Source organism: Lepidochelys kempii, chromosome 23 (assembly GCF_965140285.1).
Source record: "Lepidochelys kempii isolate rLepKem1 chromosome 23, rLepKem1.hap1, whole genome shotgun sequence".
Taxonomy (NCBI): Eukaryota; Metazoa; Chordata; order Testudines; family Cheloniidae; genus Lepidochelys; species Lepidochelys kempii.
In genome coordinates, this window is record NC_136402.1 from 4,406,051 (window position 1) to 4,432,713 (window position 26,663).

At 58.3% G+C, this 26,663-nt stretch overlaps 1 protein-coding gene across 1 annotated transcript; it reads right to left on the reverse strand.

Annotated features, from left to right (window-relative positions):
• Nucleotides 1-161: 161 nt before the first annotated feature.
• CLIP3 (CAP-Gly domain containing linker protein 3) lies at nucleotides 162-25,443 on the reverse strand. Its single transcript, XM_073322340.2, has 14 exons — nucleotides 25,336-25,443; nucleotides 21,904-22,058; nucleotides 12,309-12,448; nucleotides 11,480-11,573; nucleotides 10,282-10,443; nucleotides 9,560-9,678; nucleotides 8,699-8,935; nucleotides 8,400-8,535; nucleotides 7,268-7,396; nucleotides 6,257-6,391; nucleotides 5,957-6,080; nucleotides 5,375-5,439; nucleotides 4,577-4,649; nucleotides 162-3,495 (listed from the first exon to the last, which is right to left on the reverse strand). Exons 2-14 carry the CDS (start codon nucleotides 22,037-22,039, stop codon nucleotides 3,441-3,443), a joined length of 1,605 nt encoding a protein of 534 aa, XP_073178441.1. The 5' UTR covers nucleotides 22,040-22,058; nucleotides 25,336-25,443; the 3' UTR covers nucleotides 162-3,440.
• Between the last annotated feature and the right edge of the window lie 1,220 nt (nucleotides 25,444-26,663).

The following is a 26,663-nucleotide window of genomic DNA, read 5'->3' on the forward strand; positions in this document are numbered from 1 at the left end:
AGAGGCTTTCGTTTTAAATGCCCCGCTGACCTGAGATGCCACCTTCCCTCTCCTCATATTATTACAGTACTTCCAAAGAGGAGCTGGGAATGGGGGGGAGGCAGGGGGATGGGACAGAACAGCACTGAGAGGAGTGGAAGCCAGAGGCCGTTTACACAATGCACATAGAAACACTCTTTATTAATGACAGATAAGCAATAGGCATACTGATTTCTTCTCATGCTGAGTTTTCCAGAGATCCTGGATGGAAGGGGAAAGGGACAAGGCATGCAGAGTTAACAGCGAGATCATCAGCGGGAGTAACAAGCCACTCGCTAAACCATTTACAAGGAGAATGGGTTACAAATTTTAAAAATAGTGTTAAAGAAACTCCATCCGACGTGATTTCTATTATACAAACACTGAGGCCATGGCGGGGACCACTGCAAAGGAGTCAGAGCCGGACTAGGGCCAGGTTAGCATTTTGACAGCGGTCCCCGATGATGGTTAGCATCAGGAACGCAGGCCCGGCCGGGGTGACTCAAGGTCCGGATGAAATGGGGGAAGGCCCAGGATACCCCCTCGTGACCAGGACAAAGCTGAGCAATTGCAGGTTTTTTATTGCTAGTAAAAAGAAAATGAGAAAGCAGGAGTCTTTTTATTGGGCTAGAGAGGAGGCAAAGGGGATGAGGTTATGTGTGTGTTTAGTACTCATACAGCTGACAGGGATGGAGATGCATGTTGGGGGCAGCTTTAGGGGCCAGCCCTGGCTTCCTATTCCCAAGGCTCCTTTCCCAGTGTCAGGATAGAACCCAGGAGTCCTGGCTTTTCCCAGCTCTCACAAAATGCAACAGAAAGACATGGAGGAAGGCTGGAGGATTTGGAGATGGTGGTTAGAATTCTGGCCTGGTGCACAAGCTGCTGTTCCATTTGGAGGTGTTTTAAAGTACACTGGGCCCAGGTCCTTTTTTCACTGACTGGTACTGCTCTGTGTTTCCAGGAGGGGCTGCCACTCTGAGGGGCTCAAAGCCTTCTCGTTATGCAAGCTCCATGATCCCTCAGTGAGGTGGGTCAATATCCTCATCCCCATTTTGTCGATGGGGGAAACCGAGGCACACAGAGGCACAGAGACTTGCCCATAGTGTCAGTGGCAGAGCTAGGAAGAAAACCCAGTAGTCTCCCGCCTCTAAACACTTAGCCACCCTCCTTCTCAATGCCAAGAACAGAACCCAGGAGTCCTGGCTTTCTATTCCTTTGCCCAGCGCACCTTTCCTAATGTCAGGAATAGAACAGGTGTCTGGACTTCCTTTTCCCTTGTCCTTCCCAATGTCAGGAATAGAAACCAGGAGTCCTGGCTTCCCCACCTCTAACCACTGGACCAGGCTGCCTCTGCTTACTAACAGGACACCCCAGAGAAAGCAGGTTGACCAGTCGTTTTTCTCCAGCTTTCCTACTTTGTGACATTAGGGGACATGGCAGCAGCAGTGGAGGATGGAAGAAAGGGTAAGAATGGATGGACAGATCCAAGGATAGAGGGAGAAGGATGGAGAGATGGAGGGAGAAGATGGATGGATAAAGCTGAGGAGGGAGGGATAAGGAAGGATGGGTGGCGGGACAAGATGGATGGATCCGAGGACAGAGTGCGATGGATGGAGGGATAGATTTTATGCAGCTGTTCCTGGTTGCTAGCAATGACCCACACCCTGTCTTGGGCAGCCCCCACCCAACTATCTGTAGCTCTCCCCCAGCGAGAGCAGGCCGCGGTACCGTTTGCTGCCCAGAGCCGAGCCCCGGCACTCAGACAGGGAGCTCTCCGCCGTTCCCAAAACCAGCCACCCGGAGGCTGTTGGCAACGTCCCAAATACCTCCGACTTCCCAGCGTTCCCAAGACCTGCCCTGCCCCCAGACGCTGTACCCCTTTCACTAGACCGGACCAGCTGACGTGGTACAACTCCCCTCTAGTGTGGACGCAGCTTTACCCGGCTCAGTGTGCTGATACCAGGATAGCTATTCCCACATGGGAAGGGGAATAAGCTGTTGCAGTCTGAGGCACCTTTATAAACCGCATGGTTATACGGGATCAAAGCTGGCTATTTATCCAGGCTGAGGTTATCACAGGAGAGAACCGGGCAGTGGTTTTTTTTACTGATACCATTACACTGATATAACCCCCGTGTAGGTTTACTTGTAGCTAGCTTATTCCCTTTCCTCTCCACTAGACTGATATAAGCACCTTGATACCAGTATAAATCCACAGTACTGCTTTAACTGGACTGGGACTGGACTGCTTTAACAGGGAGAGTTAAACAGGACGACGGTCGTGTTTAGACAGACCTTTGGCTCAGTGGAGAACATCAACATACCCTCCATGGCTAATTTTTCTTTTAAGATAGTTATTAAGGGTCGTTTTCTTTTCTTTTCTTTTTTTTTCCTAAACAGCTCAAAAGGAAAAAAGCCCGGTGCCTCTGCCTGTGAATAAAGAGCGATTACGCCGAGGGGAACGAATCGATAAGAGTGAAAGAGGGACAGGGGAGCACCAGGCACCCCGCTGTGTTAAGAGACCCCAACCCCTCAGATTCGCCCTGAACATATCGGGTACAAGCTGCTCCAACCTTTGAAGCTAACATCAGATGGTCCTTGGAGCGGTTGTGTCTCAAGGGGAATGCTTAGCAATCTTAGTAAGTGCTGATCTCACTTAGAAATACACTCAAGCACTGATTTCCCCCCATGGTAACTGCACAGTGCGCCCCAGAGTGAATGCCTGGGGGACAGGGGCTTTCTCAGAAGGGGGCCCGCACTGCTTCCAGAGAGGAAGATCCCCCCCAAATCTCACTGCTCTTTAAGGTCCAACAAGAGACCGGTTTCTATAAGCCAGATCTCCTCCCTGGAAGGAATTGAGCAATCTAATCCTGGAAGGTGAGCATTACATGATTCCCAGAGAAAAAGGCGGCTTAAGCTGGGGAGGAGCATTACTTCCACGCTTGGAGTGTTATAAACTGACACTGTCCACACAGCTACAGAGATGTAGAGAGAGGCCAGGTTAGATTAAGTTTCATTGGGGAGCAACTCAAAGGGCCAGGTTCAGGGGATGCTGGATCGGCCTTACCCCGAGCGTCAGGCTCAGAGCAATCAAACCGCAGAGGGAAATCCGTACCAAAGAGGTTTTGTGTTCATGCCACTGTGCTCCGGAAGGGGGTCAGGGGAGAAATCAAAGAGGGGAGCTTCCAAGCCCATGTCACATCTACCCGGGGTGGGAGGTGCATACGCGTGGTGTTTGGGGGGGTTAGTGCAGCCTTTCTCGCAGACTACGGGGGGGCGACGTTCAATGGTACCAAGGCACTGGGGTTCACTAGAACTGCGACTAGGGTGGGGGAGATGAGAGCCCAACGGGGAGAGCAGTCTTTCGGTTAGTTGGAGAACAGAGGACAGAGCGGAGGACGGGAGAGGCGCGCGCCGAGGCCTTAGGACTGCATCTCTGCACGCAGCATCCAGGGGAACCAGCAGCAGAAGAGTAATCTGAAAGAGACGAGAGACGGGGGGAGCGCTCACCGGGCAGCTCGCAGCAGGGACCCCACCAGCAGGGGGAGAGGAAATGAGAAGGCAGCGTGTCAGCTTCTAGGGGCAGGGACTGACTTTTTGTTCGGTGTTTGTACAGCACCTGATCGCAATAGAAATGTACAGCGCCTGGCGCCACAGGATCCTGGTCCAAACCTGATAGGAACAAAACTGTACAGCACCTCACACCATTGTGACTGGGGCTCCTAGGCACTACCATAATACACCTAAGAGCAATAAAAATATACAACACCTAGTACAATGGGGTCTTGCTCCATGACTGGGGGGGTGCTACCGTAATACACTTAATTGCAATAAAAACGTACAGCCCTAGCACAAAGGGGTCCTTGTCTGTGACTGGGGTTTCTAAGCGCTACTGTAATTCCCATAATAAATAACAACAGCTAGGTAGGCAGCCAGGGAATGGGTATTTCCCCCCAGCTAGATCTGAGGGGGGCTCACAACAGGTTAGCCTCCTGAGGACTGAAACGCCAAAGTCTAGCTCAAGTCTTCGGGCTTGATACAGAGGTATCGGGGTCAGATTAGAGGGTCTAATGGTCCCTTCTGGCCTTAACCACTATGACTCTATCAATCATCCCCTGCAAGAGCTGGTGCAGACGTTCCAGGGGTCTGGTGCTGCCACTCTCACTTGAGACAGGGAAGGTGGTTTACAATGGCTTTAAGCCAGCTCTGTCCTCCCCATATGCTTCCTGTGCAGGGGCCTGCCCGGCCAGCATTACAAGTCAGAGCAGCCTCAAGGCTGCTCTAGCAGTCAGTTAGCTCTGACACTGCTCTCATTTCCTGTTTGCTCCTCGTGGGGCCTGGTGGGCAGAGAATAGCCACAGCACAGTACACTCCTGCCGCGTTCCTGATCCTCCCCCCTATGGATCCTGGGGAGCAGAGAATAGAAACAGCAGGCTGCTTTGGCCACATCCCCAATCAGCCCCCTATGGGCCCTGGTGGACAGAGAGTAGCCACAGCGCAGGGCCCCAGCAGTCCAGCTATCGCCCCCTCCCCCCCCACAGCTCCTCCCCCGCCTTACCTAGAGATGGAGTTTTCTGACGTGATGTCTTTTGGGGTCCTGACTGCTGTGAAGTTGCGCTTTGGCTGTGACACTGCGAGAGAAGGGACAACGCCCTCGCTTTAAAGGGAGTCACTGTACCCGGGGGCCACCGACGCCCTCTAACAAACCCAGGTGGAATCACCGTGCAACAAACCCAGGAGGGTGCACAGGCCTAGTGGTTAGGGTGCTCGCCTGGGATGTGGGAGGCCCGGATTCAATTCCCTGCATGGTGGCTGCAAAGGATCGCAGAGATGACGGGGATTACGGCTCTAAACAGGGAGGAGGGAGGGAGTGGCGGGCTGAGGCAAGGGAGGGCTGCTGCTGCATCGAGGGCAGTGTGTGTTGGGGGAACGGCGCTGGCAGAATGAGGGGAGCGTGGAGCAGGGGTTGGAGCATGACCTGCTAAGCCACAGACTCCCTGCGTGACCTTGAGCAAGTCACTTTGCCCCTCTGTGCCTCAGTTTCCCATTCTGAGCAAGGGGGATAAATATTCCTGCCTCCCAGGGGTGATGTGAGGCTAAAAACACCCTAACGATGGTGAGATGCTCAGAGAGGACAGTGCCGGCGGGGGGTCACATAAGCACTGAAGAGAGATTCCATGGGGCCATGCCTTCGGCACAGATGGAATTGCTGGGGAAGACTGGATGTCCCCATGGCCTCACTAGCTAAGTCACCCCCGGTGCAAGGCCAGTGGAGTCACAGGTGGGGTGGGCTTGGCCCCTGGTCCCTCCCGTCGCTGGGGGCAAGGGAAAGGCAGAGGATCCAGAGTATACCTACTAGTGACTTGGTGCACCTTCTTCACCGAACTGCTATCTCCCTGGGAGTCTTTGGGGCCACCGATCCTGAAAGGGAGGGGCAGAGAAGAGAGGCTTGTTCACGGAGGTGTGGAGGAGCCAAGACCGGACCAACGCCAGGGAGTTGCCCAGATTCCAACCCCCGGTGATAGTCCAGGAAGGCTGCTCGCATACCAGTGACGGGGATCAGGGTGAACCCCCGCATAGGCGAGACCTGAGATCTGTCCCAAAGCCTCTTAAAAACAGGAGGTGGATAATCCGGGCAGAAGCCACTTCTGTGACATTTGCCTCAGACGGGGAGAATATCTGCCACTCAAAGGGGCTTCGTTAGGATGATTTGGAGGCTGTCGCGTCCTTGCCAGTGAGAACCAGAGCTGTCAAACGCTGCAGGAAATGGTGCTCACAAACGCCCCCTCAGGGAGGCAGGATTTGAACCCAGCACCTGCAGGGCCACAGCCGTAGGTTCCCACCCTTGAGCGAAAGAAGCAGCACGTCCCTTGGTGGGGTCAGCCACCAAAAGGCAATCGCTCACGCTCACACGCAGCGAGAGCCAGGAGAAACGTACCTCTGGACCCTGGAAGGTGGGGCAAAGACTCCGTGCTTAGGGGGGCAGGTGAAATACCGGACCCCAAAGACCGAGCCATCGTGTTTCCCCGTGGGCTTGTCGAGTTCGATGCCGAACCAGTAACCTGGTGATGGGATAAGAAGCCGTCAGCTGTCCACTTCCCAGCACGAGCCGCGGGATCAAACCCCGGAGCCTCGGATCTACAAGCACCAGACTCCCACTCCAGAGCTAAAAGACCCTGTTATAGTCTTTTCCACCCACCAACCGGCGGCTCTGCCCTCCCGCCAGCCGGTGCCTTACCCGGCGCAAAGTCCGTCTTGCCGTAGAACCGGATGATGCCCTGCTTCTGCCCTGCCACCAGCACCTGGTCCCCGATCTCGATCTTCAGCCCTTCTCGGTCCAGGCTGCCCACGGATGGAGACTTCTTCCTGAGGGCTGAGCGGAAAGGCAGTGAGACCAGCCCAGGGCTGCCCAGACCTCCAGCAGCAGCGGCCCCAGAGGGTAGCCTGGTGCCAGAGTGGGGTAGGAAGGGGGGCGGTGAATGAAACCCCTCCCCCTGCTCACCTGTAAGCCAATCCTGCCGTCTCCCTGCCCTCAACTTTTCCTCTCTCCTCCAATGAGTGACTTGGAGGGAGCAGGGGGAAGAGCCGAGGAGAGGGGGCGTTGAGCCCACAGCAGGAGATGGGTGGGGAGAACTGGTGGGATTGGTTTGTGGGGAGGCTGGGCCTTTCCAATTTGCATATGTAAATAGCATGCAGATTTCCCCTTCCACTCTTTGCGGCACCAGAGCCGGCCAGCTGGCCGGGGCTTTGACATCTCCCCCACCAGACATGGAGGGGCAGGAACGATCTGAGGACAGGGCCGGGGGGGCTCCTGGTTTATCTCCTCGCAAAGAGCCCCTGATTAATTGGCCGTCATGTCAAGCCCCTTGATGAGATTTCAGATCCAAAGGCTGGGTCTGCTCTTTCCACCCACCCCCAGTGATAAAGGATCTTCAGGGTTAATTAGCCAAGTACCTTTCTAGATGTGGATGAATGAGACATGGAAGGAAAGGGGTACAACCAAGGTCATGCACAGAATCAGTGGCAGAACTGGGAGTGGAAACCAGGAGTCCTGTCTCCCAGCACCGTCCCCGCCCCAGCTCTAACCACTAAACCCCACTTTTCCCAGAGCTGGGCAAAGAAGTGAACCCAAGAGTCCTGCCGCCCAGCCCTCCTGCTCTAACCACTTCCCCTCCCAGAGCTGGGAGCAGAACCCAGGAGTCCTGGCTCCCAGCTCCTGCTGCTTCAGCCACTAGAAGTGCCCTGCTACCTTTCTTGTCCTTCCGGCCCTTCCCAGTCATGCGGGAGAAGTCCATGCGGGGGGTTTTTGGGGTGGATGTCACCGATGATGGCGTCTGGTCTGTGGCTTTGGTGATTTTAGACACAGAGGCGAAAACCCCTGAGAAGATGGAGAAAAAAACAACAACAGTCAATGGGGGACTCAGAAAATGCTAAACTGTACAGCCCAGGATCCACTAAGCCACATTCCCTTCCAGAGAGAGGAGCAGAACCCAGGCGTCCGGGCTCCCAGGCCCACCCGCTAGCCTCTGGGCCAGAGGTGGGCAAACTATGGCCTGCTCCCTGCAGCACAGCCCCCCATACTGTCCCACATCTGGCCCGTGGGACCATCCTGCCTGGCCCTTGAGCTCCTGTCCGGGGAGGGTCGTCCCCAGCTCCTCCCCTGCTGTCCGCCCTCCCTTGCCGGGCCGCCAGCGCTCTGGGGTGGGCGGCGGGGCTGCGAGAGCTGCAGGTGTCGTGTATTAAATTGCTCCCCGTAGGAATGCGCTACCTACGGTGTACTACTTACAGCTCCCAGTCCTGGTGCTCTGAGCGGCACGGTAAGGGGGCGGGGGGTGGGGGGGTTGGATAAGGGGCAGGGGGTCCCGGGGGGGCAGTCAGGGGACAGGGAGCAGGGGGGTTGGATGGGGCGGATGTTCTGGGGGGCGGGGCAGTCAGGGGACGGGAAACAGAGGGGGCTGGATAGGGAGTAGGGTCCCGGGGGGGCAGTCAGGGGACGGGGAACAGAGGGGGCAGTCAGGGGGGCAGGGGTGTGGATAGGGGGTGGGGCAGTCAGGGGACAGGGAGGGTTGGATAGGGGGTGGGGTCCCGGAGGGAGCAGTTGGGGCGGGCGGTCCTGGGAGGGGGCGGTCAGGGGACAAGGAGCAGGGGGGATTGGATGGGTCCGGGGTTTTGAGGGGGGCAGTCAGGGGGCGTGAAGTGGGAGGGGGTGGATGGGGGGTGGCAGGCTGTTTGGGGAGGCACAGCCTTCCCTGCCCGGCCCTCCATACAAGTTCAGAATCCTGATGTGGCCCTCGGGCCAAAAAGTTTTGCCCACCCCTGCTCTAGACCCCGCTCCCCTCTCAGAGCTGGGAACAGAACCCAGGCGTCCGGGCCCCATTTACCTTGCTTCGGAGGGCAAATGAAGTAGCGTATTCCTCCAACGCTCCCATCGTTCTTGCCCTCTGGCTCGTCCAGCTCCACCCCGATCCACTGGCCACTTGCGAACTCCGTCGTGCCACAGAAACGCAGGGTGCCCAGCTACAGAGACGCAAACAGATCATCGGCCGGCCTGAGCCCCCACCCCGCTCCCTGCAGCGCAGCGCCCCCTACTGCCACACTGGGGTCAGCGCAGACCCAGCCCCGGCCCAGCCCACCCCCGCTTCGCTTGGGGAGCTCCCAGAGGGGGCCGACGGGCCGGTACCTTCTGTCCGTCCACCACGACGCGCTCCCCCAGCTTGAGGCCCAGGGAGGTGAGCATCAGGTTGCCGGGGATGTTGTCGTAATTGGGCAGCGTGACCTTGGGCAGGTTGCAGCTCAGGGGGACGGCGTCCAGCAGCAGCTGCTTGAGCTCCTTGGCCACCATGGCGGCCTCGGCCTTGTCCAGCGTCATGTCCATGGGGTCGGGCACCACGTCGGCCGGCACCTGCCCTTTGCTGTTCTGCAGGGGGCAGAGGGGGAGAGACGCTGGGACGGGAGGAGGGGACGGGGCAGCCGGGGGAGGGGGGGAGGGCCCGAGAAGCTGTCTGTGTGCGGTCCCCCATCCCCTGTGTCATATCCCAGAGTCAGGGCCCCTCTTTGCCTGCAGCCCCTCCCCCCAGTCCATATCCCAGAGTCAGGGCCCCTCTTTGCCTGCAGTCCCTCCCCCCAGTCCATATCCCAGAGTCAGGGCCCCTCTTTGCCTGCAGCCCCTCCCCCCAGTCCATATCCCAGAGTCAGGGCCCCTCTTTGCCTGCAGCCCCTCCCCCCAGTCCATATCTCAGAGTCAGAGCCCCTCTTTGCCTGCTGCTCCTCCCCCCAGTCCATATCCCCACAGTTAGGTCTTCTCTTTGCTGCCACCTCCCCCTGCCCTCTCCCCAGTCCATATCAGGTCACTGGTTTGATGCCAGCTCCCCTCTCCCTCCCCACCACCCTGATCCGTATCCTGACAATCTGGTGTCTTTTATATGCTGCCAGCTGCCTCCCACACCAGCCCCTATCTTGCCCCAGCTGGTCTCCTGCCTGTATAAGGTCATCCCCTCCCCTCTGGGCAGTTTAGTTCCCGTTCCCGCGCCTGGGCTCTCACCCTGACAGCAGGGTTGGCCCCGTGCTCCAGCAGACACTTCACAGCCCCCAGGCACAGATTGGAGGCGGCGATGTGCAGCGCCGTACCGTGGTTGAAGTCGCTGCAGGTCGAGTTGAGCACTGCAAGGCAAAGCGTGGACGCGGCCCAGGGTGAGGCATCAACCCCTGCCCTGAAGGGACCTGCCGCCCCCCATGCCGAGGGCTAGAGGGGAAACAGGGGCATGGGGAGCGATTTGTCCAAGGTCACACAATGAGTCAGTGGTAGAAGTGGGAACAGAACCCAGGAGTCCTGGCTCTCAGCCCCCTGCTCTAACCACTAGACCCTACTCCCCTCCCACAGCTGGGGATAGAACCCAGACGTCCTGACTGTTAGCCCTCCCCCACTCCCACTCTAACCACTAGACCCCACTCCCCTCCCACAGCTGGGGAGAGAACCCAGGAGTCCTGACTCCCAGCCCCCTCCGCTGCTCAAACCATGAGACTCCCCTCCCCTCCCAGAACCGGGGATAGAACCCAGGAGTCCTGACTCCCAGCCCCTCTCCCTCTCTAACCACTGAGGTCACCTTTGCCTTCCTAGGTATTTTGACATTCACCAGTTACCAGAAACACGGCTTGGGCCACCTGGGCCAGGGCAACGCAACCCCAGAGCCCCTGGGCAGTAGCACTCGGGGGGGAAGCGTCCCCCTCTTTGGCATGTGTCTCCCCCGGCTCACCCCGGCTCACCTTTGGGCTTGGAGCCTTTGAGCAGGAGGCGGATGAGCTCAGGCACGTCGAAGTAGGCGGCATAGTGCAGGGCATTCATGTTGGTCCAGCGGCTACGCAGGGTCACGTCCACCCCCAGGGCCAGCAGCTGGTTGGAGAGGCGGACGGCAGCAGCAGGGTCACCTGGGGGGAGGGGGACAAAGGTGATGGGATCAGAGCCCTGAGTGGGCACAAGAGCCCCTGCAACCGCCCTCCCCCCGAGGCTACTGCACACTCCAGACCGGAGGAAGGCAGAGGCGCGCTGGGCCCAGGCTGGGAGCCCCGGCTCCCTGCGTCACGGGACCCCCAGGAGGAGGAGCTTGGCTTGCACTGGAAAGAAAGCAGCTCTCCAGCCATGGTGAATGGGGGAAAAGCCCGAAATAGAGGAATGGAGTGTGACTAATGCCTGCCAGAGTCTGCCGAGAGCCTGAGCCCATTGCTCTGAGCACGGGGAGCTGTCCTGGGTGTAACTAACGCAGCGACACTGCCTGGGTCTGCCGAGAGCCCGAGCCCATCGCTCTGAGCACGGGGAGCTGTTCTGGGTGTAACTGACACTGCCTGGGTCTGCCGAGAGCCTGAGCCCACCGCTCTGAGCACGGGGAGCTGTCCTGGGTGTAACTGACACTGCCTGGGTCTGCCGAGAGCCTGAGCCCATTGCTCTGAGCATGGGGAGCTGCCCCAGGTATCTCAGTGGGTTTTTTAACTCCCAGCCGCCCTGCTCCTGGGGGTCCGGCCAGCCCTGCGCAAGCAGGGAGCTCTGTGTGGGGCAGATTGGGGAGAGTGCAGCAGGCCCAGCCCCCACCACCAAGCAGAGACACCCCAGCTGCTGAGGTGAGCACTGTGGGGCCGCCACACACACCTCTGTGGAGGAGAAAGAATGGCCCCGATCCTGCTCCACAGGGGGAAGAAATGGGTCCCACGATGCTGGCCCTGCCTCAAGGGGATGGGGGCCACCTGCCACCCCCCTTCAAGTGCGGGTTGGGCCCACGGCACAGGGGCAGAGTCTGCGTGGGGGAGTGTGAGCCCCCCAGCTTGTCCCAATTGTTCCAGGACAGCAGCTCCCCACCCCGCAACCGGGGGATTTGGCCATTCGCGCCTCAGCAGAGATAGAGGGCAACCCCCACCAAGGGAGCCTCCCCCTCCCACCCCAGCCTGCAGCCCTCCCCCGACCCCAGCTCACCGACACCGTGCGCCCCGGCTTTGCAGGCGTAATGAAGCAGCGTCATGTCGGTCAAGCCATCCCGGTCGTTCACATGGCAACCGCGCTTCAGGATCTGGGGGGGGAAGAGGGGAGGAGGGCAGGGGGAGGGGGAAAGAGGGGAGAGAGGGTGGGGGGAGGAGAAGAAGGGGAGGGGAAAGAGAGAGCAGGGGGTGGGGTTGGCCAGAGCTGATCAAGCCTTGTTCCCCCCCAGCCATCCTGCTGCGTCTCAAGTTAATTTCCAGGTCAGCAGCACCCAGCCTAGAGTGGGAAGGTGCCTGGTGATGGGGGCTTGGGGGGTGCAAGAGATGAGCGCGTCTCAGGGCCTGATGGGAGGTTTCTAACAGCAGCCACACGGTGCACCTCTGCCCTGGGAATCCCGAAGGCAGGCACTGCCCCTTTGGCAGAAGGGGGAAACTGAGGCACAAAGTGGGGAAGGGACTTGCCTCGGGTCACAAAGCGACTTAGTAGCAGTGCTGAAGATAGAACCCAGGAGTCCTGACTCCCAGCCCCCCTCTGCTCTAACCCGCTCAACCCCCCTCCCCTCCCAGAGCTGGGAACAGAACCCAGGAGTCCTGACTCCCAACCCCCGCCCAGCTCTACCTCGGAATTTCCTGTGGGCTGTTTTCCAACCCGCTGCAGCGCCGATCTCAGACCCCCGCAGTGGAATCAGACCCTTCTCTGACCAGGATGTGCCGGTTCCACCCAGCTGCAGCCCCCCGCGGCGCGTCCCATGTCCCCAGGGCGGGCAACCCGGCACCTCTCGCGAGCACCAGGTACTGCGCAAGGCGCGTCGGCTCCCCTCACTCACCTCGCTGCCTATGACATCAATCTTGTGTTGCACCTGGGGGACCCACTGTCGGATGATGGCAAACAGCTCTGGGACCGTGGTCTTGGGGTCGTAGAGGATTTCTTGGCAAGCCGGGTCATTCGGGTCAAAGAAAGTGAAAGCTGGAAAGAGAAGGAAGGTCTTTAAAAAGGGGAATCTATCCCTTTATTAGGTGCACTACAGTAGGGGAATCTATCCCCATCCAAAATCGAGACCACGCCATACCGAGCTTGTATGACAGTAGCACCTAGAGGTCCCAACGCAGACCAGGGCCCCCTAGTGCTGGGCACTGCACAGACACCAGTTAGTTCTTGCCTAAACAGACAGAAGTGGGAGGGGAAACTGAGGCACAGAGCGGGGAAGGGATGTGCACAAGGCCACCCAGCAGGCCAGTGCAGAGCCAGGAGCGATGAAGAGTCAGGGTGTTTTCTGAGCACAGCTTGTTTCATTTACACCAGCCCCTGGACAGAGGTGGTTGCAAACAGCATGCAGGCCCCCGTCCACCAGGACTCAGCGATAACCAGTATGTGCCCGCATGCCAGACCTGCGCCTCTCTGAACCAACTCTCCAGAAGCTCAGCTTTCATTTACAAACCAACTAGCTCTTCTGGCTGCCCAGAAAACAGGTCCCCATGCAGAGAGTCTGAAGTAATTGCTCGGAGAGGTGTGAGCCGCTCCCCTCATCTCAGGAAGGTGTGAGCCCGTTTAAACGTCCGCCGCGTTCATAGAATATCAGGGTTGGAAGGGACCTCAGGAGGTCATCTAGTCCAACCCCCTGCTCAAAAGCAGGACCCATACCCAATTAAATCATCCCAGCCAGGGCTTTGTCAAGCCTGACCTTAAAAACTTCTAAGGAAGGAGATTCCACCACCTCCCTAGCGTTAACGATTTCATGTCCAGCCAAGCCAGGGCAGGTCACGGGGATGCCCAATATGCTGGGTGGGGTTTGGGAGCGGCCACAAGAGTTTTTGTTTCTCCTCCGCAATCAGGAAGGAGTCACCGGTTACAATTCAGGGCAACTGCGCCTATATTCCCCCTCTGGGGGCCAGCAGGGGCACCCGCTCTAGATTCCTAGTTCCCCAGCCATCGCCTCTCTTGGGTGCAGTTGTGCATCTCAGCGGGATACGTCCAGGCAGCCCGGTTCCCAGCAAATCTGCCTGCCTCAACCGGATTGCTCCTCCTGAGATACGCCGGGAAGTTGCTCGTAGAGTCGAGCGCACAAGGCAACGCACAGACCCGAGACGTAACCCGGATGCTGAACGTCCCAACAAAGTTGTCTGGCCACCATTAAAGCCCTATCAGTGTCACCCCGTCAGACAAACACCAACGACCCTGTCGCCTCCGCGCTCCGGCTCCCACCAGCCGAGCCCCTCCCGCCCGGGGCAGAACAGCCCTGGGCTGTTAATCGACTCCGCGCTGGAGCTGGCCGGTCCAGAGACGCGCTGCTCAAGTGAGGCTACATCACTGGCCCCAAGAGCTGTGACTGCGGCAGAGACCCTGCAACGCCCGCTGCTCTTCCAGTGGCCTGGCAGAGGGCAAGGATTGGCCAGGCACCGAGGCTCGAACAGGCCCTGGCCCATCATCAGTCCTTCTAATCCCACCCAGCGGGGGGTTGGTTTTTTTGTGGCCACAAATTCACAACGGCTCTCGCTCAGAACCAGCCCCGCCGTGAATCTGAGAGTCACTCGCCGGTCCAGTTTGGGCGTCTGATCTCGTCCCCCCTGTAACAGTTGATCGGCCGACCACGGCTGTCTCCTCGGGGCGCAAGTGAGCTGTTGCCTCAGGCCTGGTCTACCCTACAACGCAATGCCTTAGCGGCGCACGGGTCTCCACTGAAACGTGTCTCCTGCCGATGGAAGTGGCCCGCGACGCCGACAGAAACGCCAGCCTCGCCTCTCGAGGAAATGGATTAACCACAGCGACAGGAGAACCCCTCCCACTGGCACGAATTGCGTCTACACCAGCGCACTCCAGCAGCGCAGCTGAATGGCCGCACCGCGGCAGCGTTGCAAATGTAGACAAGCCCTAGGATACCGACGCTTAATTCAATCAGGTTGGGCCAGGTTGGAGATTGCAGGAAATTGCCTTCTCTGTAGGGTGACCAGACAGCAAGTGTGAAAAATCGGGATGGGGAGTGTGGGGGGGTAATAGGAGCACATATCAAAAAAAGCCCCAAATACCGGGACTGTCCCTATAAAATCGGGACGTCTGGTCACTCTACTTCTCTGTCACACTGAGCCCAGGAGTCTGGCAGAGCCCAGGGGCAAACCAACCCCCTTTACGACTGTCTGCACAGCCCGCTGTGGGCGGAGACACGTGCGCGGGCGGGGCTTATTTAGTGGGCGGGGCTTGGAAGAGTAGCACCTCTTTTCCCCCTCTCCCATCTGACCCCTGTCCTCTGTCTGGCCAAACACCAATGGCTGATTCCCAGGGAGCAGCTCTGCCCAAAGCCTCCACTCAACTCGGGGAGACTGAGGCAACGGCTCAGTTCTCCCGCTGATTGCAACAGCTCCTCCAGAGAGAAACGGCAGCACGAAAAGAGCCCAACTCTGCTCCCAGGCTAAGAGAAAGAACTGATATGGCTGTCACCGTGCCACCCGGTGACTTCCGCCATAACCATATAAACCACCCTCCTTTCATATTTGTGCAGGGATCGCTCACCAGTGCTACCATGCAGCCTCCTCTGGGGTGGGGCGCGGCAGCGTTCAACGGCAACACGGTGCATCCCTTTAGGGTAGAAAGTAAAGGGAAACCCTACATATAATTGGAACGGCATGGGGGGACTGGAAGGAAGTAGGCTCCAGTTAACCCCAGTGCCTTGGCTAAATGGGCTGAAGCCGCTATATTGCAAAGAGCGTCGCAGAACCACCAGAAGGGTTTAGGGTTTCAGTTTTGCATTTTATCTGAAAGACGCCAAGTCAAGAAGCACAGCGCCCCCCTAGTGACGCATTGGGGTCAGCCCTGACTGCAAGGGGAGAGCGCCCCCCTACGGACGCTCTGCAGTACAACGCCTCCTCGCACGGCCTTGGGGTCAGCCCTGACTGCAAGGGGAGAGCGCCCCCCTACTGAAGCCTTGCAGCACAGCGCCCCCTAGCCCCACACTGGGGCACCGGGGTCAGCACTGAATGCAAAGGCAGAGCGCCCTCTACTGAGTCACCCACCCTGCTCCCTGTAGCAAAGCAGGGGGACCAGGACTCATTGAGAGGGAAGAGTATCTCCAAAAGGCTTCTCCACCCACACTTTTGGCTGGACCGATCCCCACCGCCCCAGTACCACCCTGGGGCACTGACTCAGTCCTGACTCATAGGGTCCTTTGAATTAACCAAGGCCTGAATTAACATTCTAGCGAGCCGACAGCTCTGTGCCGTTGACACATATGGGCTGCAGCCACATTTATCCGCTTTGCAGGCAGCCTCGGGCTGAATATCCCAGGCAGTGGGCACTCACACAAGAGCTTGTCTCAGCCTGCAGGGGAAACACAAAGCCTGGATCTTCCCTCCCCCAGCAATGGCAGCTTATGAAACTGCTGCTTGATCTGCACACCCCAACGGCAAACCAGGCCAGCGTGACTGTCGCTCGCGAGCATCACGGCACGGCAGCTCCCCGGGCAGAGAGCCGCGCCAGCAGAAGTAGCCGGACGGCCACGCCTGAAGGGCGGGGGGGGGCCGCATCTCGACACCACAGGTGTGCCGTGCCGTGCCGTGCCGTGCAGAAGGAGGGTGTGCCGGGGCCGCCGGGCGGGGACACGGGAGGCGAGCGAAAGGGGCATCGAGTCACTTGCTGTTGAAATCAACGTGTGAGTTCCCGCCGAGTCCAACAGGTTCAAGCCCGAGTTTATAACCCAAAACCCGAAGCAGCTTTAGCAAAGACTGAAAATAAAGACATAAAAATAGGTCCCATGAATTTTAGGCCAGTGGAGAATCATCCCTTACGCCTGCCAGCAAATACACCCTTTCCTGGCAGCCCCCTAAGCATGGCATAGAATCATAGAATCATAGAATCATAGAATATCAGGGTTGGAAGGGACCCCAGAAGGTCATCTAGTCCAACCCCCTGCTCAAAGCAGGACCAATTCCCAGTTAAATCATCCCAGCCAGGGCTTTGTCAAGCCTGACCTTAAAAACCTCTAAGGAAGGAGATTCTACCACCTCCCTAGGTAACGCATTCCAGTGTTTCACCACCCTCTTAGTGAAAAAGTTTTTCCTAATATCCAATCTAAACCTCCCCCACTGCAACTTGAAACCATTACTCCTCGTTCTGTCATCTGCTACCATTGAGAACAGTCTAGAGCCATCCTCTTTGGAACCCCCTTTCAGGTAGTTGAAAGCAGCTATCAAATCCCCCCTCATTCTTCTCTTCTGCAGGCTAAACAATCCCAGCTCCCTCAGCCTCTCCTCATAACTCATGTGTTCCAGTCCCCTCATCATTTTTGTTGCCCTTCGCTGGACTCTCTCCAATTTATCCACATCCTTCTTGAAGTGTGGGGCCCAAAACTGGACACAGTACTCCAGATGAGGCCTCACCAATGTCGAATAGAGGGGAACGATCACGTCCCTCGATCTGCTCGCTATGCCCCTACTTATACATCCCAAAATGCCATTGGCCTTCTTGGCAACAAGGGCACACTGCTGACTCATATCCAGCTTCTCGTCCACTGTCACCCCTAGGTCCTTTTCTGCAGAACTGCTGCCTAGCCATTCGGTCCCTAGTCTGTAGCTGTGCATTGGGTTCTTCCGTCCTAAGTGCAGGACCCTGCACTTATCCTTATTGAACCTCATCAGATTCCTTTTGGCCCAATCTTCCAATTGGTCTAGGTCCTTCTGTATCCTATCCCTCCCCTCCAGCGTATCTACCACTCCTCCCAGTTTAGTATCATCCGCAAATTTGCTGAGAGTGCAATCCACACCATCCTCCAGATCATTTATGAAGATATTGAATAAAACCGGCCCCAGGACCGACCCTTGGGGCACTCCACTTGATACCGGCTGCCAACTAGACATGGAGCCATTGATCACTACCCGTTGAGCCCGACAATTTAGCCAGCTTTCTACCCACCTTATAGTGCATTCATCCAGCCCATACTTCCTTAACTTGCTGACAAGAATACTATGGGAGACCGTGTCAAAAGCTTTGCTAAAGTCAAGAAGCATCATCTCCCTGAGCTCATCCACAAGCCCCTCATCCTGTCCACAGCCTCATAGTTAAGGCAGTGGGCTGGGACTTCTAGGTTCAATTCCCCACTCTGCCTTATACAAGTGGGGTAGGAGAGAAGCAAATTTTAAGAGCTCACCTCCCTTTCATGCACTAGATAGAAGCAATATTGGGGGGGAGGGATAGCTCAGTGGTTTGAGCATTGGCCTGCTAAACCCAGGGTTGTGAGTTCAATCCTTGAGGGGGCCATTTAGGGATCTTGGGCAAAAACTGGGGCTTGGTCCTGCTTTCAGCAGGGGGTTGGACTAGATGACCACCTGAGGTCCCTTCCAACCCTGATCTTCTATGAATGACCCTCACAAATAAATATTCAGCATGTGTCAAGCGCTCATCTCGCTTGAAACACCTGCTCCGTGTTTCAGGGCTGACCCCAGCTCTTTGGAAAATATGGCCACAAGTGTGGCTTGAAAACTTGACCCTGCCTTCTCTGGGCCTCAGTTTCCACAGCTGTACTGGGGGGAGAATAATCCTGCCTTGGTTTGCCTTGCCTGTTTAGACGGGAAGCTCTTTGGGCAGGGACCATCTCTTGCTGAGTCTGGGCAGCGCCCGGCGCAACAGGGTCCCGATCTTGGTCACGGTGTGTCTGGGCAGCGCCCAACACAAAGAGGCCCTGATCTGGGGGCTCCAGACATTACCACCACAGATCTAATAAAAACAGAAGCTGGCCTCATAAACTGTACCGCACTTCGGTTGCTCAGATTGATTTGCGGAGGAATAAACATTGTTTCAATTGTTTCAATCGTCTGATTGACTCTGGGGCTGAGCTATAGATTTCCTGAGGGCAGGGCCCTTGGACAAAGGAGAGAGCGTTTCAGAACTGGGGTAAAACACAGCTTGTGAGCAGCACAAGAGCTGGCTTGTGTGACGGGGAGGCTTTTGAGTCAATTTCACACGGGTGAAAGGTGCCAGATTGATGGCATCTCTCTGCAAACCAGGCAGCCGCATTGTCTGCTATCCGCCCCCTCCCTCCGCGGCCTCTGCCCCTGTGCCAGCCAGTCCCCCTGCCCTGAGGCCAGATCAACGACCGTGCCCCCTAGAGAGAGGTCCCATATCCCAGTCCCCACCATATTCCAGCCAGTCTTCCCAATCTGAGGCCAGATCAAAGCCCACACCCCCTAGAGGGGAGAGGTCCCATATCTTATTCCCCATCCCCTGAGCCTGCCAGCCCCTCCTCCAGGTCCTGGATTAGAATTGGAGACCCCAAGAGGAGAAGCCTCTGTCGCATTCCCCACTCCCAGAGCCAGCCGGTCCCCCCATCCTGGGGCTGGATCAGAGCCAGTGCCCCCTAGATAGGACAGGCCCCATGTCCCATTCCCTGCCCCCTTGAGTCAGCCAGTCCCCTCCCCGAGGCTGGATTGGAGCCAGCACCCCTTAGATGGGAAGGGTCCCATTCCCCAGCCCCATGAGCTATCAGACATCCCATCGCACCCTGCCTTTCATTTGCCTTTCCTGGGTTCTTCTAGGCTGAGCCAACTGTCCATTTGCATAACATCAGCTGCTCTTTCCGTTTGGCAGGACACCTTCTAGGATCCATCGCTCAGCCCAGGCCACGGCTGTCAATTCCGGTTATGCTGATGATTGTTAACATTGGTAAATGCTGTACAAATGCCCAGCTGCCTACGACTTCGCCCCTCTCCCAGGGCAGCCACTGCAGGAAGGGAGCAGGCCCTGCGGAGCGGAAAGCCCAGCCCCTGCCACGTAAGCTAAATGGGGGCCTGGGTGATGAGTGTGGCACCTAGGTGCTACCACAATACACCTAATAGCAAAAAATATATATACAGCACCTGGCACAACGGAGTCCTGGTCCATGACTGGGGCTCCTAGGTTCTACCGCAATACACCTAATAGCAACAAAATGGGCAGCACCTTGCACAGTGGACTCCTGGGCCATGACTGGGGCTTCTAGGCATTACAGTATTACTAATAATTAATACATAAATAAATAAAAACAACGGATAATAATTATTGTTAAACAAATGACTGTCTTAACTACATAAGAAACCATTTGGGTGGAGCTGCACAGGTCACCGGTTCCAATCCTAGCCAGGCGGGTAGTGACCAGCAGCCATTTACGATTCAAGGGCTGCTTGGTGAAATGAGTCTGTGGGCCTCAGCTCACAGCAAGCAAAGAATCAGGGCCTGAACGGCCCTGGACACTGAACTCTCTCCCCTTTCAGCTGGGGAGCAGTTTGCGCTGGAAATAAACAAACCACGTCTCTGCCTCTCTGGGGCCGTCTATCTGATGCCCACCACAACTGCTAAATTATTAACGCTCCACCGAGACCAGCGCGCCATTGTGCTGGGCGCTGCCCAGACGCAGAGTGAGCAACGGTCCCTGTCCCAAAGAGCACACAATCTAAATAGACAAAGGCAGGGTTAGTTTCCCCATTTTACCCATGGGGAAACTGAGGCACGGAAAGATCGAGTGACTTGTCCAGGATCACACAAGGAGTCAGTAGCAGAGCCCCGGATAGACCCTCACTCTCCTGAGTCTCAGGCAAACAAGATCAGCCTTCCACTCCTTTCACCTTTGGTTTTAAATTGTTTCATTTTGTTTTTTTAAATTAATCACAACAAGGTGTAGGCACCTAGAGACCTGCACAGAGCCAAGGGGTCTCCCACGCAATCCACGCTGCAAAAAAATCCCCCCAAAGCTTATTGTAACAGCACGTGCTATAAGCATATTCCTAGCATGGATTTCATAGCTCATCTTATTTGCCAAAATATTCACAGCATAAGCCAATAAAAATAAATAAAGGATCCAAAGTCACCCTCCCCCCACTCCCTTTTCTACTGCTGGTGAGACACGTACCCCTCTCTCATCTCCCCAGCCCTTATACAAAAATCTATACTTCTCTTGTCACGGTCCTAGCCAAATTCATGCAAAAGCAGCTGGGGGGCGGGGGGGAGGGAGGAGACTTTCCAGAATAATGGCATCCGATGACGCACTGTGTCTGCATCTAGCAACACTGAGTCACTGGGCTGTGTTTAGAAACCGATCACCTGCCAATTCGTCCCCGGCACACCTCCACCGGGTCCTGGTCCTGAGAGGGACGGAGGTGGGTAATTCGTTCGTAAATTTCAGGCCCATGGAGCCAGCAGTCAAAGGAAGGGTTTCGGAACCTCTGGTTCACATCCAGCCTAGGGATTTTGTCTCCCCACCCAAGTTACCAACTATCCCAGTCTAGTTAAAGCAGGAGTCCTGGGTGCCGTTATACAGGCGTAAAGGTGCTCAGACATGGATAACTATTCCTGTATAGGAAGGGGAATGAGCTATACCAGTATAACCCGTCTGGCTTGTATACAGAAGAAGAATCATATTCCCACCTGACACAAACTGGTCCTAACTCTGCTCAGATCAGGCCTCGGTTTCTACGGCTGAACTCCATTAGCACTGACGAGTGGGTTGGCAGCTTACATGAAGCGAGTTTGGCTGGTCTCAGCCCATTTTCTCAGACGGCACAGTCACCTCTTGCTGGCAGTCTCAGCAGAGAAACCGGGGCCTGACTGGGCCATGGAGATTGCTGGCTCAGAGCTGGCCCTGTCCAAGCAGCGGTGAGCCGTTGTGGCTGGGGGGGTGGGGTGAGTGGAGGACGCATGGTGGATAAGTAGAAGGATTCAGACTCCAGGGCACCTGGCCCTGGGGTTAAAAGCTGAATGACACAGAGCCACATGGGAGGAGAATGCAACAACATCCTTGTCACCCATAGGCCAATGCAGGGAGGCAGTGTTGCCTAGTGAATACCCCACTGGATTAGGCCCTGGGTAACCTGGGTTCTAATCCTAGCTCTGCCCCCATTTTGGGGAAACTGAAGCACGGAGCAGTTTCCCCATCTGTAAAATGGGGCTCTGAGACCCCTTAATGAGAAGAGCTAGGGATTTTGATGCTGGGGTCTGATCCCCAGAAGTTCCAAGCACCCGCCACTCTTCTTACATACATCATGGCAACGCCCCGGGATCCCAGCTGAAAGCAGGGCCCCATTGTGTCGGGCTGTGCACAGACACAGAGCAAGAGGCCCCCTCCCCCCCCCAGCATCCGAGAGAGCGGACAGTCAAACCAGACAACAGGCAGGAGGGGGAATTGAGGCACACACAGAAAGAGGAAGGTCAGCGGCAGAGATGGGAACTGAACTGAACTCTCCCGTGGCCCCAGCTGGTGGGCCATGCTGCCTCTCACTGGCTGGTGCTCAGCACCTCTGGGGATGAGGCCCCTCGGCAATGGGAAACATTACCCCACGCAGCTGACTTGGGCGCTGGGGGTCACTGGGATCCAAAGCCTGATCTAATGCAGGGCAAGAATGAGGAAGGAAAGGAGGGTGAGAGCAAGACACTGACGAGTCCTGAGGCAGGTGGCGGGGCAAGCTCACCATAGTCCTTGGGCAAGGGTGCAGGGGCGGAGGGATGGACGATGGGTTTCTTCCTCCGCTCCAGGATGGGGCTCTGGAACTCCAGCGGCTGGCGCGCCTCCTCGGAGGGAAGCTCGGCTGAGTCGTCTTTGGTCATGATGGGTTCTTACTCCTGGCTGGGGAGGAAACGGGGAGAAAAAATGTCCAGGCCTGAGCAATCAGCTGAACCCGCCGCGCCCCCCAAGGGTCTAGTCACTGTCATTGGGCAGGGCTAATACGATCAGACCTGGCATCTCTGCAGCACCCTCTGTCCCATGGGCTCACATTCATTTTAAGCCCCATAGGCTCACCCCCACGTCCCCACAGTGAGTTTGGTATTACTAAATACTGGGCAGGTGATGGGGAAACTGAGGCATGGACCAGTGAATGGGCCGCCTTGCAGCGTCACATGGCAAGGCAGAATGGGGAACTGAAATCCAGGGTGAAATTACAGTGCCCTGCTTTAAACACTAGGCCCCACTCCTGTCTCTGCTCTTTCATCTGTTGTTCCCCAGTACTCACTCGGGCCTGGGTTCACTGGTCCCTCCCCCATGCTTAAGCGGGAAGGCATTTAGCTATGGGCGAGCTTAAGCACACCGTCTCCCAGCAATCACAACAGATAGGACCCCCCCAGAGCTGGGGATAGAACCCAGGAGTCCTGGCTCTAAGCACTACCCCACTCCCTCTGCCCATCTCACCAAATCATACACTGCTGCCTCCTGCTCTAGCTTAGGAAAGCCCAGTAGTTCAGAACCCCCTCCCACCCGCATCCCCCAAAGCCCCCTGTGGGAAAGGTGAGCCAGGTCTCTCCTGCCACTGGTCCACACTGGCCTGCCCTGCGGATCAGAACCGTTGCCCCGGCTGCGGATGGGGCTTCCCCAGCCCCTCCCGCTGCCGTGTGTGCAAGAGGGAAGGGAAAGAGGGGGTGTTGGTCTCAGAAGAGGGGGGCCTGGTGGGGGCCCCCTTAGACACTTGCCCCCTCCTCCCCCTGCCTTATACACACCCCTAGCCTGACATCCAAAAATCACAAGAGCCCCAGAATCAGCGGGACTGGTGGACAAAGGGGAAGAAATGGGGCAGCCCAGCAGCGGGGGGGATGGGACCAATGGTTGGGGGTGAGGGAGGAGGATCAGGACAAGAGAATGGAGGGAGGCGATGAGGGGGGTTGTCAAGGCCTAGAGGGGAGAATGGGGCACACAGGGCAGGACTGTGGGGTGGATGGGGATAGGAATGGGTGGATTGGGATGGAGGGGCAGTGAGGGGCACTGTGGGTACAGATGGGAAGGGTGGGAGTAATGGGATGGTTGGGGGAGGATGGAGGGGCAGTGAGTGACACTGAGGGTACAGATGGAAAGGGTGGAGTGATCAGGGGACTGGTGGGGTGATGGAGTAGTTGGGTGAGGATGGAGGGGCAGGGAGGGGTCTGGGGTACAGATGGGAAGGGTGGGGGTGATGGGGGAACAGGTGGGGGTGATAGGGTACTTGGGGGGCGATGGGGTACAGGGGGAGTGATTGGGGGCAATGGGCGTGGACAGGGGAAGGATGGGAGGGGTGATGGGGGGATGGGGTACAAGTGGGGGATCAGTCAATCAGGAAGGGGGGGAGATGGGGTACAGGGGGGTTGGTTGGGGGTGATGGAGGTGGATGGGGGAAGGGGTACAGGTGGGGTGATCGGTCGATGGGGTACAGGCGGGTTGGTTGAGGGGCAATGGGGTGCATGGGGAAGGAGGGATGGGGTACAGGTGGGTTGGTTGGGGGGCGATGGGGGTGGACGGGGGAAGGATGAGAGGGGTTATGGGAGATGGGGTACAGGTGGGGTGATCAGTCGATGGGGAAGGGGCGGGGGGGCAATGGGGTACAGGCGGGTTGGTTGCGGGGCGATGGGAGTGGATGGGGAAGGATGGGAGGGGTGATGGGGAGGGGGATGGGGTACAGGTGGGGTGATCAAAGGGGATGGGGGGTGATGGGGGTGGACAGGGAAGGATGGGAGAGGAAGGGGGATGGGGTACAGGTGGGGTGATCAGTCGATGGAGAAGGGGATGGGGGACGATGGGGGTGGACGGGGAAGGATGGGAGAGGAAGGGGGGATGGGGTACAGGTGGGGTGATCAGTCGATGGAGAAGGGGATGGGGGGCGATGGGGGCGGACGGGGAAGGATGGGAGAGGAAGGGGGGATGGGGTACAGGTGGGGTGATCAGTCGATGGAGAAGGGGATGGGGGGCGATGGGGCGGACGGGGAAGGATGGGAGAGGAAGGGGGGATGGGGTACAGGTGGGGTGATCAGTCGATGGAGAAGGGGATGGGGGGCGATGGGGGCGGACAGGGAAGGATGGGAGGGGAAGGGTGGATGGGGTACAGGTGGGGTGATCAGTCGATGGAGAAGGGGATGGGGGGCGATGGGGGCGGACAGGGAAGGATGGGAGGGGAAGGGTGGATGGGGTACAGGTGGGGTGATCAGTCGATGGAGAAGGGGATGGGGGGCGATGGGGGCGGACAGGGAAGGATGGGAGAGGAAGGGGGAATGGGGTACAGGTGGGGTGATCAGTCGATGGAGAAGGGGATGGGGGGCGATGGGGGCGGACAGGGAAGGATGGGAGGGGAAGGGTGGATGGGGTACAGGTGGGGTGATCAGTCGATGGAGAAGGGGATGGGGGGCGATGGGGGCGGACAGGGAAGGATGGGAGAGGAAGGGTGGATGGGGTACAGGTGGGGTGATCAGTCGATGGAGAAGGGGATGGGGGGCGATGGGGGCGGACGGGGAAGGATGGGAGGGGAAGGGGGAATGGGGTACAGGTGGGGTGATCAGTCGATGGAGAAGGGGATGGGGGGCGATGGGGGCGGACAGGGAAGGATGGGAGGGGAAGGGTGGATGGGGTACAGGTGGGGTGATCAGTCGATGGAGAAGGGGATGGGGGGCGATGGGGGCGGACAGGGAAGGATGGGAGAGGAAGGGTGGATGGGGTACAGGTGGGGTGATCAGTCGATGGAGAAGGGGATGGGGGGCGATGGGGGCGGACAGGGAAGGATGGGAGGGGAAGGGTGGATGGGGTACAGGTGGGGTGATCAGTCGATGGAGAAGGGGATGGGGGGCGATGGGGGCGGACGGGGAAGGATGGGAGAGGAAGGGGGGATGGGGTACAGGTGGGGTGATCAGTCGATGAGGAAGGGGACGGGGGGGCGATGGGGTACAGGCGGGTTGGTTGGGGGGCGGTGGCGGGTGGGGAGGGCAGCAGTGGGGCGATGCAGGGGGGGCAGGGGAGGGACCTGATCTTCGCCCGGCTGGGGGGCGGGGGCTGATCCCGGCCGGGCCCCAGATAAACACCGACCCCCACCCCGCATCCCCGCGGGGCGGAGGCAGCTGGGCCCGGCCCGACTCCTCTGTCCCGGTGGGGGCCCGGCCCGGGCCGCACCTACCGGGGACGAGGATCCGTCCGTCTGCTCGGTGCCCGGGCGCTGGCGCTGGGTCCGGAGCCTCGCAGAGCCCATGCGCCGCCCGCAGCATCAGCGCCGCATCCCCGCCTCCTCGGGGGGATGGGGCTGCCGCGGGATCCCGGGGAGCTGGGGCTATGGGGGAAGCAGGGGGCTGTGGGGCAGGATGGGGGGTGTAGAGGGGAGCTGGGGCTGTGGGGGAAACAGGGGGCTGTGGGGCAGGATGAGGGGGTGTAGAGGGGAGCTGGGGCTATGGGGGAAGCAGGGGGCTGTGGGGCAGGATGGGGGGTGTAGAGGGGAGCTGGGGCTATGGGGGAAGCAGGGGGCTGTGGGGCAGGATGGGGGGTGTAGAGGGGAGCTGGGGCTGTGGGGGAAACAGGGGGCTGTGGGGCAGGATGAGGGGGTGTAGAGGGGAGCTGGGGCTATGGGGGAAGCAGGGGGCTGTGGGGCAGGATGGGGGGGTGTAGAGGGGAGCTGGGGCTATGGGGGAAGTAGGGGGCTGTGGGGCAGGATGGGGGGTGTAGAGGGGAGCTGGGGCTATGTGGGAAGTAGGGGGCTGTGGGACAGGATGAGGGGGTGTAGAGGGGAGCTGGGGCTATGGGGGAAGCAGGGGGCTGTGGGGCAGGATGGGGGGGTGTAGAGGGGAGCTGGGGCTGTGGGGGAAACAGGGGGCTGTGGGGCAGGATGAGGGGGTGTAGAGGGGAGCTGGGGCTATGGGGGAAGCAGGGGGCTGTGGGGCAGGATGGGGGGTGTAGAGGGGAGCTGGGGCTATGGGGGAACCAGGGGGCTGTGGGGCAGGATGGGGGGTGTAGAGGGGAGCTGGGGCTATGGGGGAAGTAGGGGGCTGTGGGGTAAGATGAGGGGGTGTAGAGGGGAGCTGGGGCTATGGAGGAAGCAGGGGGCTGTGGGGTAAGATGAGGGGGTGTAGAGGGGAGCAGGGGCTATGGAGGAAGCAGGGGGCTGTGGGGCAAGATGAGGGGGTGTAGAGGGGAGCTGGGGCTATGGGGGAAGTAGGGGGCTGTGGGGCAGGATGAGGGGGTGTAGAGGGGAGCTGGGGCTATGGAGGAAGCAGGGGGCTGTGGGGCAGGATGAGGGGGTGTAGAGGGGAGCAGGGGCTATGGAGGAAGCAGGGGGCTGTGGGGCAAGATGAGGGGGTATAGAGGGGAGCTGGGGCTATGGGGGAAGTAGGGGGCTGTGGGACAGGATGAGGGGGTGTAGAGGGGAGCTGGGGCTATGGAGGAAGCAGGGGGCTGTGGGGCAGGATGAGGGGGTGTAGAGGGAAGCTGGGGCTATGGAGGAAGCAGGGGGCTGTG

Bases quoted from the DNA above. Each gene is read 5' to 3' on its own strand.
- CLIP3 (XM_073322340.2), bottom strand. From the start codon at position 22,039: ATGACCAAAGACGACTCAGCCGAGCTTCCCTCCGAGGAGGCGCGCCAG. The intron at 8,536-8,698 runs GTACCGGCCCGT...GCGTCTCTGTAG, and splicing joins TCGTGGTGGACGGACAGAAG to CTGGGCACCCTGCGTTTCTG. The intron at 5,440-5,956 runs GTACGTTTCTCC...CCTCCCTTTCAG, and splicing joins CCACCTTCCAGGGTCCAGAG to GATCGGTGGCCCCAAAGACT.